Source organism: Lipophrys pholis (genome assembly GCF_963383615.2).
Source record: "Lipophrys pholis genome assembly, chromosome: 7".
Lineage (NCBI taxonomy): Eukaryota > Metazoa > Chordata > Actinopteri > Blenniiformes > Blenniidae > Lipophrys > Lipophrys pholis.
The window spans coordinates 2,380,703-2,399,894 of NC_137638.1; the positions used below are offsets into that span (position 1 = coordinate 2,380,703).

Sequence of the window (19,192 nt, forward strand, 5' to 3'; positions counted from 1 at the left end):
TCGTTTTCTGAAACGAAAACACAGAAACGGTTGTGTAAACGGGACCTCAGATGTGCTTCAGGTGAAGTTCAGACCTACAATGGAATAAAGCATCCAACAGTTAGAGTAGCTGATATTCTGAGTAGCTTCTAGTATTTGCTTTTTGCATACTTATATATTTTTTACTCGTGTTTGAGATCAGTTCAAGCCTTGGAAACAGAAAATAAAACAGAGTGACACCTGTTTGTTTTTTTTGTTTTTTTTCCATATTTATGTAAAATTTGTATGTACATGTAAAGGCAGCAATGCACCGCAGACATTCAATTTCCAAACAAAATAGTGCTTAAATCGGACCAGAAACACTCCAGCAAACAAAACAACATTTGCACTTTTTTTTTTTTTTCAACAACTTACAAGATGTATCCTATTACAGGTGAATATTGAATACCGCAGACAGAAGCAAGACATAAAACAAATCTCTATCCAGAATCAATAAATCTTTAAAGTTGGTTCTGATTCTCTTAATCATTAAAAAAAAAAAACATTTAGGTATGAAATGCAAAGGCAGAATTAGAAATGTTTGGAGGAAGAGTTGGTCGTGCCGTCTTCAGGTTGTAGAAATGTTCAACGAATCGCACATCGTTCTGACTTCTGTCAATAAATTGTCCAACAGAGCCCAAAGTGTGGCTTAGATTAAAACAATCGACATTCTAATTACCGACTGGATGAATTAACCGTTACATGATCAGACAGAAGCTTTTTTTAATTTGATAGAGTTCCATTTTTTTTTGGTGCTAAAACCTATTCGGTGGAAGGTTAGCCGGCATTAGCATTAACAACCGAGGCTAGCGGGACTAGCTAGCGTGACGCCATCTTAAAGAAAGCGCCACAAATTAACACGTTACATTTAATTTGCTTAATACGCACACAAAAAAAAGTTTTTCTCTCCTTCAAACACGTCATAGCTCGCCGTTTCCTAAATGCTAGGCTAACAGCCGCTAGCTTTACCGTACAATCACATTCCAACCTTTTAGCACGAACGCCTCAGTGTGTTTCCCCAAACAAACTACACAAAGACAGTAACAAGGCGTCTGCATACACAGAAAGATCTGACTTTACAATCAAAAAAACAAATCCTTTTTTCTCAGCTAAAGTCGGGGAAAAAATGAACAAAACATTTTAATTTGTGTTTTTTTTTTTTACTCGCTGCATTCAGACTAAAACTTACCAACAGACACTCTGAAGTATATTTAGAAATATACAAAGATATATAGATATATATAAACAGGGGAAATAAAGAAAAGCAACAGTTTGGGAATGCTTGTGCAAGTTCGTATGTTGGATGAGATGTGAGCGGGGAAGGATTGGGGGGGGGGGTTGGTTGGACCAGATCATTTGAAGACGTTCTCGAACGCGGGACATTTGTGGCTCTTGAGTTTCTTGATGGCCTTTTTGAACTCCTTGCTGGACTTGTCCCACTTGTGGATGCCCGTGAGCAGGTACTGCTTCTCCACCTTGCGGCCCATGATGAGGTACTGGTTGGTCAGGTTGTCCAGCTGCTGGCAGGGGCAGTCGGCGCCGTTCTTCAGCAGCAGCACCAGCTTCTTCATGTCCTTCTTCTTCAGGTTGCCCGCCTTCAGCATCTTCTTCCTCTTCTGCAGGATCACCTTGCGGTCCGAGTTCTCCCGCTTCACCTCCTTGATCTTGGCCTTGAAAGCTGCGGACGGAGAGACAAGAGGGAAGAATGACTGGAAGCTCCAGCAACAAGTAATTCTTCTGTGAAGTCATCTTGAGTCATCAAAATGAGTTGGTAGCATCTTTTCAAGGCAAACAAAGAATGATAGTGTAGAAAGAATGATGTGTCATTGAGGCCAAAGACAACATTTCAATTATAAACGCGTGTTTTTGTTTCAGAAAACTTTCGCATTTACACTGCAGCGTTTTTAAATCGATGTCTGTTTACAGGGGAACGGCAGAAAACGAAGTAGTTGGCATGCCAGGCCACGATTTGGCAGCAGGGAACAATATAAACATTAACAATGGGAGAACACGAACATTCTAGTGGACAGACGACCAAGTTGGACTGTTGCTACGGTGACTTTCAAAATAAAACTACCAAGTCCAGGAGAATCTGGATTGAGAGCCATGAGGACACTTTGTTCTAATTGACCAGCTACTGAGCATGTGCAGAAAAACTAGTGACGACGGCCGTGGTGTGCGTGCGCAGTATAGCCGTGTTTCAGAAAAGTTTATACATTTATACAATCTATATATCTATATATAATACATAATATAACAATGATATACTATAGTATAATATGCAAAAGACACATACAATCTATACAAGGACGGTAGAATATTTCAGAAAGTTGTGTTTTCAGTGGTACTGTTAAGTAAACTGGCGCCAAAAACGCAGCAAAAATGTTCTAAGCTGAACTCCTTTACCGGCGTTGCCATAGAAAGTCTTTGCAACTCGCTTGTTAGTTTTTACATGAGAAGCCCTTCCTGTTGATATGAACCCGGCTCCCCAAGCTTGAGGTCAAAACTTCACCCAACGATCCACCGAGACCCAAAACTAAGATGCAACGAGATCCAGTACACGGTGCTAAACTGCTGACTGACACACAGATTGTTCTTTCATTTTGGATGAATTTGTGAAGTAATCCACTAAGAAAAACACCATGAAATGAGGGGTTGGTGTGTTTTATGTTCACATGAGAGCGACTGGATTTCACATTTGCTGGAGTGACTGAATGGAGTTCTGATTCCCCACAAGCAATACAAAAAAACAAAACAAAAAAAAACAGCCAATATGGGAGATGAAAGTTTGAGATACAGCAAACGAAGTATCTTAAAATAAAATCCAGCAGTAGAAGTCTCGGTGAGCCAGCTGAGGAAATGTCTCTCGCCTCAATAACGGCAGCAGCTCAGAAAAAAAAAAAAAAAGACCATTTGTCTCTTTTTTAAAAGTCTTGAAAACACACCGTCAAGTGTAACGTGACTCAATTCTACTAGTTTGTTCTGACGTGGAACAGGTGGGATCTGCTTTTGGACAATGTCAGCGGGAAAAAGACGCGTGTGTTGAAATGTTAGGACGGGATACGGGCCTCGGATGTTGAGATAAATCAGACACGTGCCAATACGACCGGCGTGTCACCAGGCTGACTGGATTTCATTGATATCGAGTCTCTAACGTCAACAAATCTGCCACCATGGAGATTATTGTGTCACATCGTGGTGAATAAATGAGAAGCATGGAAGCGATTCGACAGGAGGATAATCAGTGGTCAGTAGAGGAGGTCACATGATCTCTCAGGGAATAACTGCAGCACATGCACAATATGCAGTTCTGGACATTTTCTCTCTTCTCTGCCTAAAAAGTCCCGACGGTGAACTTCTCAGGCACCGCGACATTTTCCTCAAACACACGTCATCCAATCGTGGCTTCACGGTTAACGCTCGGTTCAAGAGTAGCCTGAAGTTTGTAAACACTTCAAGTATGTTTCAGACGGTGTAGCCAAATGTAATCGAGAGAATCAGATATGGATTACTTGATAAAATACATGTAACCACACTGTCAAAATTAAAAACAAAAAATGGATTCAGGCAACAAATCTGATTTGAGTGTTTCCTTCGTGAAGTTACTGAAATTAGTCATGTGGTCATTTTCATACATAAGCAAACTTTTCTATTTGACTGTATAAGTGTGGATCTTGTACTATAAAGTGAGATACATTTACAAGAATAAAGAATTCAGCGAGTCAGCCAACAACTAGTTAAATGCTTCACTGCAACTTTTGTAAGGTTTATCTCGAAGTATCACATTATTATACAACTCGGTGTAACTCATATGAAGCGGTAGATTGAACGATAGAAGCATGATATGAACGATAAGTCTCGTACGCTAACTTTTACTCAATGTTGGAACGGCTCATCACAGAATATCACAAATTTATCGTTATGAAAACACAAAACATAAATATCACAAGAGACTGCAAATGAAACTAGAGCTACACTCGGTAGAGCGCAGACTTTTTTCCAACGCCACATTTGTTTACGGAATCGAGTTAGCGTCACTAGCATGATAGCCGCTAGCTCATATCGATGTTAACTAGCCAGTCAGGTCGCTACATCACTGTGAAACACTGAGCAGGGAGCGTCTCCATGGCAACAGACGCTGATCTCCTTTGATCTCCATGAGGTGCCTCTCTCTTCGTATGGGACAGTTTTTTAAGCGGTTTTGGTGGATTTTTTTCGGAAACGTTTAGCTGTTAACGTCCCAAAATCTAATAGGCTGGTCTTTGGATGATGACAAATCATCCCTGAAGATTTCATGCAATTCGGGTGACTGGTTTTTGCGAAAAGTTGGTAAAATGCATACATACAAACCAATAAATAAATAAATACACGCAGGCGGAAACATAGCCTTCTCGGCCAACTTGGCCCCGAAAATATGTATGATATGAAAGCAAAGTGTGATTAATCACACTCACTTCTCCAAAAATTGTGCGATTGATGAATTGAAAAACAAGACAGTCGCACACACACGTCACAACTGTTAATAGAAAGAATAGTGCAAATATATTCAAGCATTTCTATTTATCTTAAATCTTTTTGTTATCCCAATTAGTCAACTAAATGATTCCATATTGTGCTTTTAGCTGTGGTGTCAGGATGGATGGTTGCCACGGCGACTGTTTGTGATACAAATCATACGGTTGCAAATCTTTGTGAAGTGAAAGAATTTGTTTTAAAACCTCCCAATTCTTTTGTTTCAGCTGAGAACAATAAAAGAAGAAATATCTGTTTAAAAGACGGAAACAAGATCAAGATGATGACAGACGCATAAAAACGAAAAGAGGTGGGTGGCATCAAAGGTCTTTTCCAGCGTCTCGGATTAACTAAAGAGATCAGTCTGGTCAATGTTGGCAGCTCTTTGTAATTGTTTCTGTCTTACCGCCCGAGATGTTTTCCCATAACGCACAAGATCTTTCACTAAACTCTATTTAACCTTCTAATCTCCCAAGTTTCCTTCGGGTTCAACCTGCGAAACAAAAAAGCACGAGTCGAGACGCCGGTGGTCCAAATCTCCACGGACGTGGAGCGAGCTTCCACCCGTTGACCCGCAGAGGTTGAACTCAAAGCTCGGAGTGCGACGTCCGACTTTGCGGCGAAGTCGGATCACGGCGGTAAAGTCTTATGATCTCCAGCAGGTTGGAGGGGGGGGGGGGGAGATTAGAATAAAAACCCATTTGAACTTCTAACGTCTTCCACAGTTTCAGACATGAAATCCTTCTTGATGTCCGTTTTGTTGAATCGTACTTGACAGAGAAAAAAAACAGACGTGGCACTTTAAGAACCCCCCCCCACCTTTTTTTTTTTTGGAGTTTGCATCTCCCATCGCTGGAGCTCTCGAGGAGATCTGCCCTCTTTCTCCCCTGTATTAAGGGCGCACATGGTAGGGATTAGGACTTTCATCCTCCGTCAAATGGTCTCTGATCAGCTTTGGGCTTCACAGAAATCAAAACGGGCAACTCTCATAATTAGTGAGTCATAAAGGGAAGTCGTGGCCCACCCCAGAAAGGACTTTGTCTCCATTAAATCCTCCGTCCTCGGTAATCCCTTGACGTTCTGAACTTTCTTTGCACCTCGTGTTGTTCCGAGGGCTTTTTAAGCTCCCTCAGCAACGACGAGCGGAAAGACGTTAACGCGGGAGAGATGCCAACAATCCGTCTCTCCGCTCACGGCTGGCGTCTCGTGGTTTGTTTGTTTATTTCGTTGTTGTTTGTTTTTTGTGAGATTTTACAAGCACAGCCACACATAATGAGACCTCTCGGTGAGGCGTCTGAACAGCATGAGGAACCCACTCAGGAGGGGGGCTACACTACTATACCTGTACTACACACGGTCTTCCTGTTCAAGACCTTTTCAAACATGGAATTTTGGAGGTATTTCATTATAGCCGAGTATATTTCGTCGCTGCATGGATGCAAAAACGTCCACGTTAAAGGATTGAATTCGACCCCGCCTAACATTTACGTGGGATATTTGTAAATTAAACATTAGTTATTTGTCAAATGTGTGAAATACGTCAACACATCATGCCGTCAAAATGTACTTCACGTTGTGTCGTCCACACACTTGAATGTGATGGAGGAACGCGCCGCGCCTGTAGGGGGCGTGGCCTCAACAGTCCTGCAGTGTGCCGCGTGCATGTGATGGAGGAATGGTGGAGATATTCAACTGCGCTTGCATGAAATCTGGTTGTTTTAGTCACAATTATGCTAAAAAAATACAGTATTTTCACCAACTATAGTTAAGCTTCAAGGGAAAAACTTCAATTCAGTAAATTTTCATGGAAAGCTTCCAATTTTTAAAATTCAGGTCATGACACTCTGGAGGCCGCCATCGTTGTTAATGCCCATCTACTGAGCATGTGCAGAAGAACTATTTACTACGGTATGGCCGTGATGACCAGAACCAGGAGCAGCATTTTTGAAAAGCTGCATTTCCCCTCGTTTCCACGGATTAAGGAGCGTTTTCGAAAAGTTGCATTTTCAGTTCCTGTGAGCACCGTTGTCGTGTAAACAGACGCCCAAAACACAAACGTTTTCCCGCTTTCACATCATGTATACGGCGCCTAATAGAAATTTGTTCCAGTGAAGGTGATTCGGGGAAAACCCAGAAAGTGAGACCAAGACTGGATTTGATAGTCTCGTGAAAATTTCAATCGGAACTGTGGCAGAGACGTGATTAACCCTCTGACGCGAATCAGGTGTGCTGCCTCACCTCTCCGCCCATAAAAGGAGGAGCCGCCCAGACAGGCGGAGCACAGAGACACATGAAAGAACCTGAAAGAGGCTGTGGCTCTATATTAATAGAATATTGAATATATATTTGACTACTTGAATCGAAATATGCAACAAATTCCATAACAACCATGAAAATGAAGCCAAGTAGAGTAATTAGTTCAACCAGTCTTTTTGAGCTCAGTCTTCAATTGGAGATCAGTCCTGTTATATTTCCTACAGCAGAGAGACAAAGTGAGGAAAAATGTATGAAAAATAATCAGAAATGAGCATTTTATACACCTGAAATTGAAGGGAAATGGAGTTTAAGGACAAGCTTTTGGCAAATAGGGATCTGATTCTTTTTACAATGAACAAAATCTAAATCTTTAATTTCATTTTATTAATTTACTTGGGGCAACAGATTTGCAAACTGAAGGTTGTAATCCCACTGTAATCTGTGTACAGAGAGTCCTACGGCAAAGCAGATGTCCCTCCTAACAAACACAGAAACTTAAAAGTTCAAGAGTTGTAGTGTGGCGGTAGAGACAACTAATACTGGAACCGGAGGAGGAGAAACGGTGTCGGAAACAAACTGCACCAAGTTTGCCGTGCGCAGATCGCACGATGAAAACAAGCTGAATCGCAGCGTACGGGAGTCGGCGGGATTACGTAACAAGATTAAACCGTCAGAAGCGTTGCGCCGTCCGTTCACGAAAGAGAAACGGGTGAAAGATGAACGGAGCCTCAGAGCATCGTACAAATACGTCATCTCATCCTGCGTTTCTATTGGTCGGTTAGTTGGCGTCGGTCGCAGCAGCGTCGCCGTCAACCACACCCACACCCCCCCCCCCCCCCCCCCCCCCCCCGTCAGACTTTCAGTCGCAGGTTGACTTTTGTTGCCATGACAACGGGCCGTCCTTGAACCGTCTCACCAGAGACATCGACGTCGTTCGTCTGGGACGGACGACAATCGGTGTGTAGCGGCTTTTATTGTTGAGGAGATGATCGTGAAGAAATGAAGACTTTGGACGCCTTCATGGGGAAACCAGCTCCAGGTCTCTGGAACACTGAGCTCAATGGAAATCTGGTCTTTTGCTAGAAATGTCATTTTCAGCGGCGGGAGGTCCCTGACCCCCGACCTGGTTTCCTCCGCCGGTGTCAGATGCACAGACGGGACCCTGCAGCCCCCCGGGTGTCATAAACCCAGCATGTGTGTGTGTGTGTGTGTGTGGGGGGGGGGGGTCACTATAATGGAAACACAACTGACCCGATAAGCCGCGGCGATCAGTCCGCCGGCCTCCCCTGTTGTTCAGCGCATCGGCGGAGAAGCGGGAAGGAGCGATTTGCCTAACGACAACAAAGTGAGCCGCCCGAAGAGAGAGGGGGGGGGTTTAACTGGAGGGGTAGCGTGGAGTCTGTGGAGACAATGCGGTGCCGTAAAACCTTAAGCGGGGAGATAAATTGCGGTGGGAACAAAGTGTGGAGTGGGATCAGCTGTAAATCCGTTCCCAGGCCCCGGCGCAGTCTGGGAGCGTCTGGAAGAACCTGGTGCTTGTTACAGCCACTCCAACGTGTCAAACAATCCGGGGGGTCAAACTGTCTAAACGCAGCATTTTCTCCTTTCATCACAGTGAAGGCGCGCCGCCGCCGCCGCGTGAAGCTACAGAAACTATATCATTTCCAAATGAGACTTCACATAAGTGAAAGCAGGCCAGCTTCCAGCGTGTTCGCTGCAAGAGCGCGGATATTTTTTTTTTTACACACGATCGGCCGGAGCGGATTAATAGAGACTTCAGCCACGGACTCGATTCGCCTCGGCTTTCCATGGGAGGAGAACCAGGACTCCGCGCGTCGTTATCTGCTTCCAAACCAGGACCGGGTTTTGAAACGCGGCCTCCCACAAAGGCGTCCACTTTGCATCGTGTCGAGACTCGCGGCGTGCGATCGCGGTGACGGCCTTATCTTTCATCGTGATTAAAAGGTTGGGGAGGTTTGTTTTTTTTCCCCCGTATTTTCTTTTCTCCCCGAGACAAGACATTAACTCATGTTTGGCTTCGGCTGCTGCCCGCGAGACGTATTTAATGTTTCTTCAGATCAGAAAAATTGATTTCCATCTGCCTCCTGGGGAGGGGGAAAAAAAACTGAACAAGAAACAAGCCTTCAGATCTGCCGAGATGCGATCTGGTGTCACGATACTTGTTTACCCGCCGCAATCAAACACGCGCGCCAGATTCCGCAGGAGGTCACCCCACGCCGCCGCCGCCGCCCCACGCTGCCCCTCCCCCGACGGGAGTCAGGAGGCGTCTCGTCCGGAATCCGTATCCTCGCATATCAGACGAAAAACATGACTCCTCCACGTCGAGAGGAACCGAGAGGAACCAGCCCCGTCACCGCAGCGTAAACAATCAACCCGAGCCGCGAAAAACAAAACAAACAAAAACACAGAACCTGAAACTTCTCCTGCGAACGGGAAGAAAGTCTGTTTCCAATGCGGCTGGTGTGGCACCTGGAATTCAAACTGAAGCAAGTTTTGTTTTTTAGTGTTTTCTTTCTCTTCCTCTCTCTTTTCAAGTCCAGCTTTAAATATCTGGCATCTTGTTTGCATCATATTATTCCAGGAAGTCTTCATAACTACGAGACATCTGACATTTGTTTTTTTTTGTTTTTTGCCTCTAATTGAACTCAAAAGCTTCCAACGTCCTCAGACGAGAGTTTTCCACTAAGAATCCGCTTCAGCCGGTGACGGTCCGTTCTCAACGTGAAGCTCGTTTTGAAACCGGTCCTGCAGAACTGTCTCTGACGTGATGGATTACTGTTTAAAATGCCGGCGGGGGGGGGGGGGGGGGGGGGGGGGGAGTTTGCAATCACACGAAAAAAAAAAGTTTAAACAAACAAGAGATTGAACAAACTCAAACACAATCCATCAAAGTCAACCCCAAAAATCACATTACGGACCCAAAGTGGAGAATAAAGTAAACGAGAAAATAGAAAAGTGTCTGTTGGGAAATGATTCCACGAGAGGAAATATCTTTTTTTAAAACTGTTTGTGCCATCGTGTGGTCTTTATCGGGTACCTGGAATCGTACTGAACATTACAGAGGCAATCATTGGGCAACATTTAGAATTAATTTGCATGCTCATTTAGAGATATACTAATTAATTATGTTGAAATCATCAGGAAGCTAGAAAGGTTGTTTTCGTTAAAAAAGGATGACGAGAGGATGTGTCGATGGAGGAATGGGAGTCCGTCTGTGCAAAAGCTCACAACTCAAACAATCAAAGAAACAATTATCTTAAGATAAAGGTACGAGCGACTCTCAACTATTAATCTGTCAAGTCCCAGGAGAATCTGGACTGGGAGTCATGACACGACGGAGGCCGCCGTGTTCGTTATTGTCCATCGACTCCATCGCGCGTGTAGACGGAGTTTTTTTTTGCCGATTTGCTTTAAACTTGAATGAAAATTTGGTTAAACGGCGTCCGGGTTTTCAACATCTGCTGTGAAAAGGAGACGCTGGAGGAACCTGGTCACCAGTTAACAGGGAAACCAGTTAATCCGAAACACCGGTGGTATCCGTGGCTCGCAGACCTCCTGATCCTGGTAGCGTGTCGCTCCGTGGAGCTCCTGAACCCTCTGGTCGCCTCCAGACAAAGAAACGTCAGCAGCTCGCCGCTGCTCCACTGGTTGCTCTCTGAGCGTCTCTCTCTGGTTGTGATCAGGTTTTAAAAAATGGCGGCTGAGCGAGACGCTCTGTGACTCATCGGTGTCGTGACGCGCCGGCCAATCAGCGGCTGCCGTCCGCCGACGTCACGTCGTCTACTGTCCTGAGCTCACTGGGAACCTGGAGGAGGAACCAGGGAAGTACCTGGTACCGGGTACTGACACGCAGTGGAAAAGCGTTAATAGCAAATAAGCGCCAAGTCGAGTAGGAACTAGTAGAAAAGCACCATTAGATGCTTCTCACAGCATTTTCCTTCCAGTGTTTCTTCTTTTAAATCACTTTGGTTTCTGATTAAAGTGTCACACTTTAATCAGTCAAAATGAGAAAGAAAAAAGCTTCAAATTCAGAAGGATGAGTCCTGATATCCGTGTGCAGCGGGACTGAATCATCCAGTGAACTCACCAACTAAAAGTTATGTTTCAATTACGTCTCCATCAAAAGTGCCCAGATGTGTTTTTTTCAAAACGAGGCTCATCTTCAAGTTTGGTGTTTGTTTGCGTACAGAGGACGTTTGAGCCCAGACAGCAGAACAAACATCCCACTTTACTACTACAAAGACCTGCCACATAAAGACTTTAATTACCCCTATTCATTAGTTACAGAACGCCGTCCCCTCCCAAAGCTGGAATCTAAAAAAAAAAACTCACATTAAACTGGAATGCCAAATATGACCAACTCCAGCCAGATACTGGGCCAAAAAAAAAAAAAAATGCTTTACATACTTTTGGAGTTCATGGAAAAAGGTTTGAGATTAGAGATTGTGGATTTGATGGAGCATCGTGATGCGTTCGAGGCCCGCGGGACTCACCGAACTCGCTGGCACACATGTGCTCCAGCATGGCTTCCGTTTTCATCTCGTTGTCGCAGGGGGGGCAGATGAGGGAGTCACCTGTGGAGACAAAGCGGAATGAGACGAGGTCTGGGATCGTGTCCTTCTTCGTGAGCGCGGAGGGCCCGTCGAGGGCTCCGGCGTCGGTCGCCCCGATGACCTGACCTCGGTGAGGAATGTCCTCGGATTTTACAGCCGGCTGCGACCAAGAGCTGCAGTGAGAAGAACCCCCCCCCCCACACACACACACACACAAAAAAAATAATCTGCTTCACACCGACTCGTACCTCCATACGCGCTGAAATAATGAAAAGAAACGCAGAGCGGTGATGATATTCAACCCCAGGAATGTTCCAACCGTCCAAAATATTTAAAAAAAATAAGGTAATAATGGCGGGCTGAGAGACAAAAAGCCCGACGAGAGCCAGAACGTGTTCCTGCCAGAAAGTAATTCCGTCTGGAGGCATATCTGCAAATACTTTACCAACATGGTTTCTCAATCTTTTTTTTTTCTGGAATACCACAAACGACCCGCCGCTGCCAAACAGCTGAGCTCTCCTTCACAAACAAACCGGGACCTGCGAGGCGACGGTCCTGCGACCCGAGCGCTCCGGGCGCCCCGGCGTGGAAATCCGATCGCTCTGCCAGTTGTTCATTACGCGTGTTCAAGCAAAGCTTGTGAAAGTAGCACCCGGGTGTGAAGAGCTTGTGAAAACAGACGCTTGTTTACAGAGTCGCCGGGTCCCTTTGCCCCCGCTCGGAGTCTGGCGCTCTCCTTTAAATCAATTATCACCCGCCTGCGTTTAGCAGCTGCTCGCTGACCTCTAATAAGGACCATTAACCGGGAGCCGTTTGACGTGCTCTTCATCCACTCCCCCCGGGGAGGATCGTGAGGGCCGGGAGAGAAAGCCCACCGGGGGCTCCGTTCACACCACGGCGGACCGCTTTTGAGTTTGTTTCAGAAAAGTTCAGAGTTTACACAGTTTTGAAAACGACATCCGTTTAGACGCTGAAAAGCTGAAAACCATGTAGTTTGGCATCTTGGGCCACTCGTGGGTTCCACTGTCTGATTACCATCGCCAGAGATAATCTGGTGGCCAACAAGGTTGTGTGTGTGTCTGCATGTGTTTATATATTCACTAGTTTGTATGTATGTTTACAAAAACTACTCACTGGAATTGCATGAAATCTTCAGGGATGATTTGTCATCATCCCAGGATCAATCGATTAGATTTTGGGACGTTAACGACAAACCGTTTTCAAATAAATACCCCAAAACAATTTCCCATACAAAGCGGATGGGAGAGGCACCTCATGGAGGAGATCAAAGGAGATTATCTGTTGCCATGGAGACGCTCCCCGCTCAGTGTTTCACACAGTGATGTTGCAACCTGGCAGGCTAGTTAGCACCGGTATGAGATAATGGCTAACATGCTACCGATGCTAACTGAGTTCCGCAAAACAAACGTGGCGTTGGCTCTACCGAGTGTAGCTCTAGTTTTGTAATGAAACCACACACACGAAGAGCAATAATACTGTCCTCGTGTACAACGAATGCAACAAATAAAAAGCTTGTAGCTGCATTATTCACACATGCCCATCTTGGGAAGACGAGGAAGTACTTCCTCTCGTGGTGCCATGTGCCAGAGCAGAGCTGCCTAATTGTGGGAGGAGTCAAAGGGAGGGCCTACCTTGATTGGGATTGGCTAAACCCCCGATGACACTATATAGGGTTTGATTTCTGATTGGCTGGTTGGAGCAACACACTTTTTAAAACCTGAAACAAGCCAGGGAGAGAGAGGACAGACTGTCTTCACTTCTGGGACGTCAGTCCAGGTATGGGGACGATTAGTACTGCTGGAGAACCTTCAGGAAGTGAAGTTTGCATAATATGAATCCTGAAACGCTGACGTCATCGTCTCAAATCTCCATTAACCATCTTAACTTGTTCACACGGAGCCACTGAGCTTGTTAAACTAAATCTTCTGCCTCTCTCACCAAGTTAACCTGTTCAGAGGCTCAGATCTACAAAGGTGCGTGGGAAGGAAACACACACACACACACACACACACACACACACACACACACAGGCTTCACTTATCGCTCGCTGACTGATGATAACAGGTGACGTCTGGCGAGCGCGGAGCTCTGTGTGGTCCCTTCCTCCTCCTCCCACCATGAAAAGGGAGTCTTTTTCAGAAAAACGGGCCTCCGTCCATACCACCATGTCCGTCAGCACCACCCCCCCTTCCACACACACACACACACACACACACACACACACACACACACACACACACACACACACACACACACACACACACACACACACACACACACACACACACGAGATCTAACCCCGCTGCAGATACAGTGAGCTCTGTGTGATTGCTGCAAGATCCACAGTCGCCTCATTTATGGCTGCGTGTTCGGCGAGAGCCGTCTTGAAGTGGCGTATTTATGACCCCCCCCCCCCCTACCCCCCTCCGATTGAAACATAAGTAAGTTGATGATGTGATGATGGAAATCCTCCCATCTGTTTTACGGTTGACGAGAATAAGCTGGTTGTACTGCGACCCAAAAACGAAAGTCCCTTGACGTTATCTTCCCGGAGGATTGTGGAGGAAGTTTTTAGGTTTTTTTGGAGGGGGGGGGGGGGGGGTTCTCTGGTATTCGTCAGCTCGGGGAGCTGGACAGTGTCAACGCACCTCCTCGGCCTGCTGCCGCTCGGCGAGGCGTCTGGTTGAATCTGCAGCATTGGAGTGATAAATCACAGTGGGAGTCTCTGAGCTTAAGATTTCAATCTTGATGCAGAGGAGGGATTAATGGATGCAGGTATTTGCTGGTTTCTTTCCCCTCTGCTGGACGTGCTCCCAGCATTGTCCTCCAATCCAGCAAACACCTTCGAATAAATGACTTCCATCTGTTATTACAACACCGCGGTGGAGTCGGAGGAACTACAACATGTTCTATAGAGGGAACTTCTTCTCCTGGGGGGTGGGGGGGCACGGCGGGATCAGATCCAGGTTTTCTCCGCCCCGAAAGGTCGTGCTGGGTTTTGTTTGTGCTGGGATTTGCATCTGCAAACACATCTTCACCCCTGAAACAACAAGCCGAAGCCCATTTAACCGCAGAGGGTGTCGACTTTTACACAGCGGCAAAAGTGCCACAGTTGGTTTTTCCCAGTCGGGTACTTGGGTTTGGTGCTCGGTACTGCATGAGGACGGGCCGGACTCTTCACTTTCTACCGCCTGCTGCTGTTTGGTGCATTAATCAAAGCACAATCAGAGCCCTTTCAGTGTTTTGGGAGGTTTGTTAATGATTGTTACTGACAGAAGATGGAATCTTGGGAGTTTTTCCCTCGAGATTAAAGTTTTATTGGGACGTTTTCCAACTTTTCTCTGCTTTGGCCGTAAGAGAAATCTAAATAGAGTTAAAAAAAAAAAAAAAAAAAAGACCTTATAGTCAGGAGGTTTAAGTTCATTTTCATGACAATTCTACATTTTGCTCACAGGTTTAAAAAGGAGGGAGGGTCAGGATCACTTGTTCCCTCAGTTTTGGCCATTTCTCCTAATTCCATTACATTTTTAGAGCAAAAATAACAATCGCATCTTTGAAAATGAGAATAAAAGCAGCTTCAAGAAAAGAACAACTAATTTCGAACCTGGAAAAGTTTTGAAAACAACATTGTCAGGAACGAGGTGGGTGGAGGCCCCATTGTGCCACAAACTTTGGTCATTTTTCACTTTTTGTTGCATTTCAAGGTCAAGAAATGTGACTCTATTGGCTTAAAGAACAGAAAAAAACTTATGTATGACCTGGAAAAATTATTGAAAATAACATTATCCAATCAAACCATGTCCTTTCACTTTAATTCAATGCTGTTTAAACTTGTAATAGCTCCATTAAAAGTAGATTTTCAATTTAACCCTTTACAGGACACAGCGTTGGACATTTTTCCATATTTTAAATCTGATGGAAGTAACGGGACACAACACAAATTTATCTTTAAAGCAGAAGTTGTCAAAATGTTCATTTATTTCAATGTATAAATAAAACTATCCATCACTTAGCCAACGATCGTTCGTGACTTACTGGAAGAAACCAAACCAAACGTAGACATAAAGTGTTAAGATATAAAGATATTTTTGGCAATATTTCAAGAATTCACTGGATTTTGACTGAAATGATAATATTTCTAGATTGTATTCAATGTTGACTGATCTTATTGTGTGGATAATGGAGAAAGTTGTGTTAAAATAACCTTACAGGTGGGAAGGAGCTTAGTTTTCAGGACATATGAAGGAAATTCTCTTTATAGTTTTGGAGGAAAGGCGGGCGGTGGTCTCCCGGGTCATGAACTTTGGTCATTTGTTTTCATTTTTCTTGCATTTTAAGGTCAGAATCTATATACATCAATTAAAAACACGAGAATTTATTAGTGAAATTGTAGTATTTGTAGACTTTATTCAATTTTGCCGTGAAGATAATGCAGATAAATACAAATATTACCATTGCACCTAGAATTTCATTCAATTTTGAGATGAAGAAGATAATGCTGAATGTTGTGTTAAAACAACCTTAAAGATGGGAAGGAGTTTCATTTTCAGGAAAGACAATGGAAGAATCACTAGTTCTTTTCATAGCTTCTCATCATAGTGAAGGAAAAGTGGGCGAGGAGCCCTTCGACTATGAATTCTGCTCATTTTTCACAATTTCCCTGCAGTTTCAGGCCAAAGAACTATTGGAATTCATTAAAAAAATATATTCAAAATCTCGAAATATTACAATTGCACTAAGAATATGGTGACATTTTGATTGTTTTTGTCATGTAGATAATGCAGAATATTGTTTTAAAATCACCTTAAAGAAAGGAAAGAGAAAAGTATTCATGGCATACAAAGGATCAATGCACTTCGCTCACTCGTTATCTTAATAGTTTTGAAGGAACGTTGGGTGGTGGACCATCGACTTTCGCCTTTTTTTCACAATTTTCTTGCATTTTAAGGCCAATGAACAGTACGGATTCATTATGAATAATTGGCTTTATAAGGGGAAATGGGAATATTTCTAGATTTTAATCAATTGATCAACTTCGCGACTTGGATAATGCTGAATATTGTGTTAAAATAACCTTAAAAGGAGGACAGAGCTCAGTTTTCATGGGATAAAAAGCAACTTCTCTATTTAGTATTGTGGGTGGGGGAAACTTAGATCATGAACTTTGGTCATTTTTCACAATTTTCTTGCATTTTAAAGCTAAGAAATGTGACATGAGTGATTTAAAGAGCAAAAATATAAGATGTACGCAACTGGAAAAGTTCATGGAAGTGAAAATGTCTCCTCCAAGCCCTTGAGCTCGGTGTCACGGCCCGGGAGAGACGAGTTTGAAGGTTTACCTGTGGTCTTGGTGGCCACGGTGGCGTTGGGCTGCGTCATGGCGATGCACACATCATCTTGGGGATACTTGTCGCAGGTGAGCATCTCCGGCCAGGGGAAGCCGAAAGCCTCCATGATGGGCGTGCAGCTGTCCCGCACCGCCTCGCACAGCCAGCGGCAGGGCAGGATGGGCCGCTCCAGGCACACGGGCGCAAAGAGCGAGCAGAGGAAGACCTGCGTGCCCGGGTGGCAGTTCTTGTGCACCAGCGGCACCCAGCTGCTGGCCTGCTGCTTCACCTCGGCCATGCTCTCGTGCTCCAGCAGGTTCGGCAGCAGCATCTGGTGGTAGCCCACGTTGTGGCACAGCCGGAGGTCGTCCGGGATGTCCACGCACTGGGGGGGCTTCCCGTAGCTGCGCCCGCCGTGGTACGAGTCCGACTTCCAGCTCAGGTACTCGTACTCCGACGCGCCGCACGCAGACACCAGAGCCACTGTCACCGCCAGCCGGATCATCCTCCACACACACCCAGAACTCATGTTTTTTTAGTTAGTTTTTTTTTTTTTTAGTTTTTGTTTGTTTGGAATAAAGATGAATGCGGAGCTCAGTGCGGAGGAAGCGCGCACTTCATGAAGGAAAGAAACGCGAGCGCAGGAAAGGAGGAAAAAAAAGCGTCTTGTAAAGTCCACAGACAGTCTCCTCTCTGGCTGCAGCCCCGTTGCGCTCCTCTCCTCTGCTCTGCAGCGTCTGGGGTTTTTTTGTTTTAGGAGGTAAAAGCGTTCTGCCCCGAGCCGGGCTTGGAAACAAGAGGGGATTGTAAAGTGCGCACCGGCCAATCGGAGCGCGTCTGCGCCTTTTGGCACTGCGCTGTCAGTCAAAGCGCTTAATTACCCAGTGTGTAAAAACTCTCCAGGAGCCTCCCCACCCCTCCTTTTTACTACTCCCCGGCTTGCACTTCCTTTGTCACTGCAGAAATACTAATGAAAAGAAGCGTGAATATGCAGTTTGAACAAGCAAAGTCTGAAAATACTCCAAAAACTCCATTCATCGGTTAGGAAATCGGGTGAAATCATGGTCATATTCCAATATTTTCAAATGTGTTTTATTTTGAAATGACACATCAGAATTCCTTAATTTTGCCTGAAGTGGTGTCCTGGGATCGTGGAATGATCTCATATCAACTAGGAATTTTGGAGTTATTCCAACCTGAAATCCAGTGAAATTATGAAGTGTTTGGTCATTTTTCAACTTTTAAAGTTGTTTTATTTTGAAATGACACATCACAATTTCTTAATATTAACTGAGTGGTATCCTGAGATCGTCTACTATCACTGTGATTTGAAATGACCTCATAACAACAAGGAATATTGGAGTAAAATCAAATTGAAATCAGGTATATTCAAATTTTCAACGGGATTTTATTTTGAAATGCCACATACGAATTTCCTAATATTAACTGAGTGGTATCTTGGGGTGGTCACCTAAATCAATAAAACAGCTGATCAAACTGTTAGCGTCAAATAGATTTTTTTTTAATGCAACATCATATTGTAATAAAACTACATTTGCAATAATAAACTGAAAAGAATATCTGAATCCCACCCATACTTTGTTTGAAACAACTTTTAATACGTAATATTTAGCTTGAATAAACCATTCTTTAGAAAAGTTCTCAAGGGTTCACGGTGATGTGATTGGAGCTTTTATTTTGAAATAGGTTGGAAGACATAGTCCACTGCATATTTGATCATTAACAGCAGCTCACTTGACTTCGGGCTGGCACGTGGTCAGTACTGTCTGAACCTGCTTTATCCGGGTTTCTATGGAAAATCACATCCAAGTGTGCAGAGATATGCACTTATTTTTTACTACAATTAACCCAGCAGTGATTACAAATCCCACAAACATGTAAAATAAATTGGTTTGAATAAATTACACCAACTTAGAAGTTCTAAAATCCCAAAGAGTTTCATTAAAAATTGCACCAAAAAAACAAACAAACAAAAAAAAACTTGCCTTTTTCAGCATTGAATCAGTACTGAAGTTTAAGAAATGAGTGAGAAAATCATTTTGTGAATCAGGAGAGAAATCAACCGCATGTGGTGTCGTGGTTCATGACTTTCTGAGCTGCATGTTTTCCTGACGTGTCACACATCAGGGTTTTTTTTTCCCCATTTTGTTTCAAGAAAAGTTTTTGCATTTACACGGCAAACTTCAGTTTCAACCTCTAAAATACAATTTAAAAAGGTCATCAACCGGCATCAAACGTCTTCAGAAGACTGTTGTGCGTCGTCATCATAGCTGTGAAAAGTAACAGCATGTCCCCAAGTGGAAGAATATATATATATAAAAAAAAGAAAAAGCACTGGGCCTAAAGTAGAGCCTTGGGGCACGCCGCATTTGACTTCACCACCCTTTTGTTTGCTGCAGGACTCCGATGTGAGGCACACACACTCCGCCGACCCCTAATGAGAGGATTTCCATCCATATGAAA

At 44.3% G+C, this 19,192-nt stretch overlaps 1 protein-coding gene across 1 annotated transcript; it reads right to left on the bottom strand.

Annotated features, from left to right (window-relative positions):
- Window positions 1–222: 222 nt before the first annotated feature.
- Window positions 223–17,596, bottom strand: sfrp1a (secreted frizzled-related protein 1a). The gene is made up of 3 exons (XM_080467432.1): window positions 16,721–17,596; window positions 11,301–11,381; window positions 223–1,696 (listed from the first exon to the last, which is right to left on the bottom strand). The coding sequence occupies exons 1-3, from the start codon at window positions 17,235–17,237 to the stop codon at window positions 1,371–1,373; spliced, it is 924 nt and encodes a 307-aa protein (XP_080323558.1). The 5' UTR covers window positions 17,238–17,596; the 3' UTR covers window positions 223–1,370.
- Between the last annotated feature and the right edge of the window lie 1,596 nt (window positions 17,597–19,192).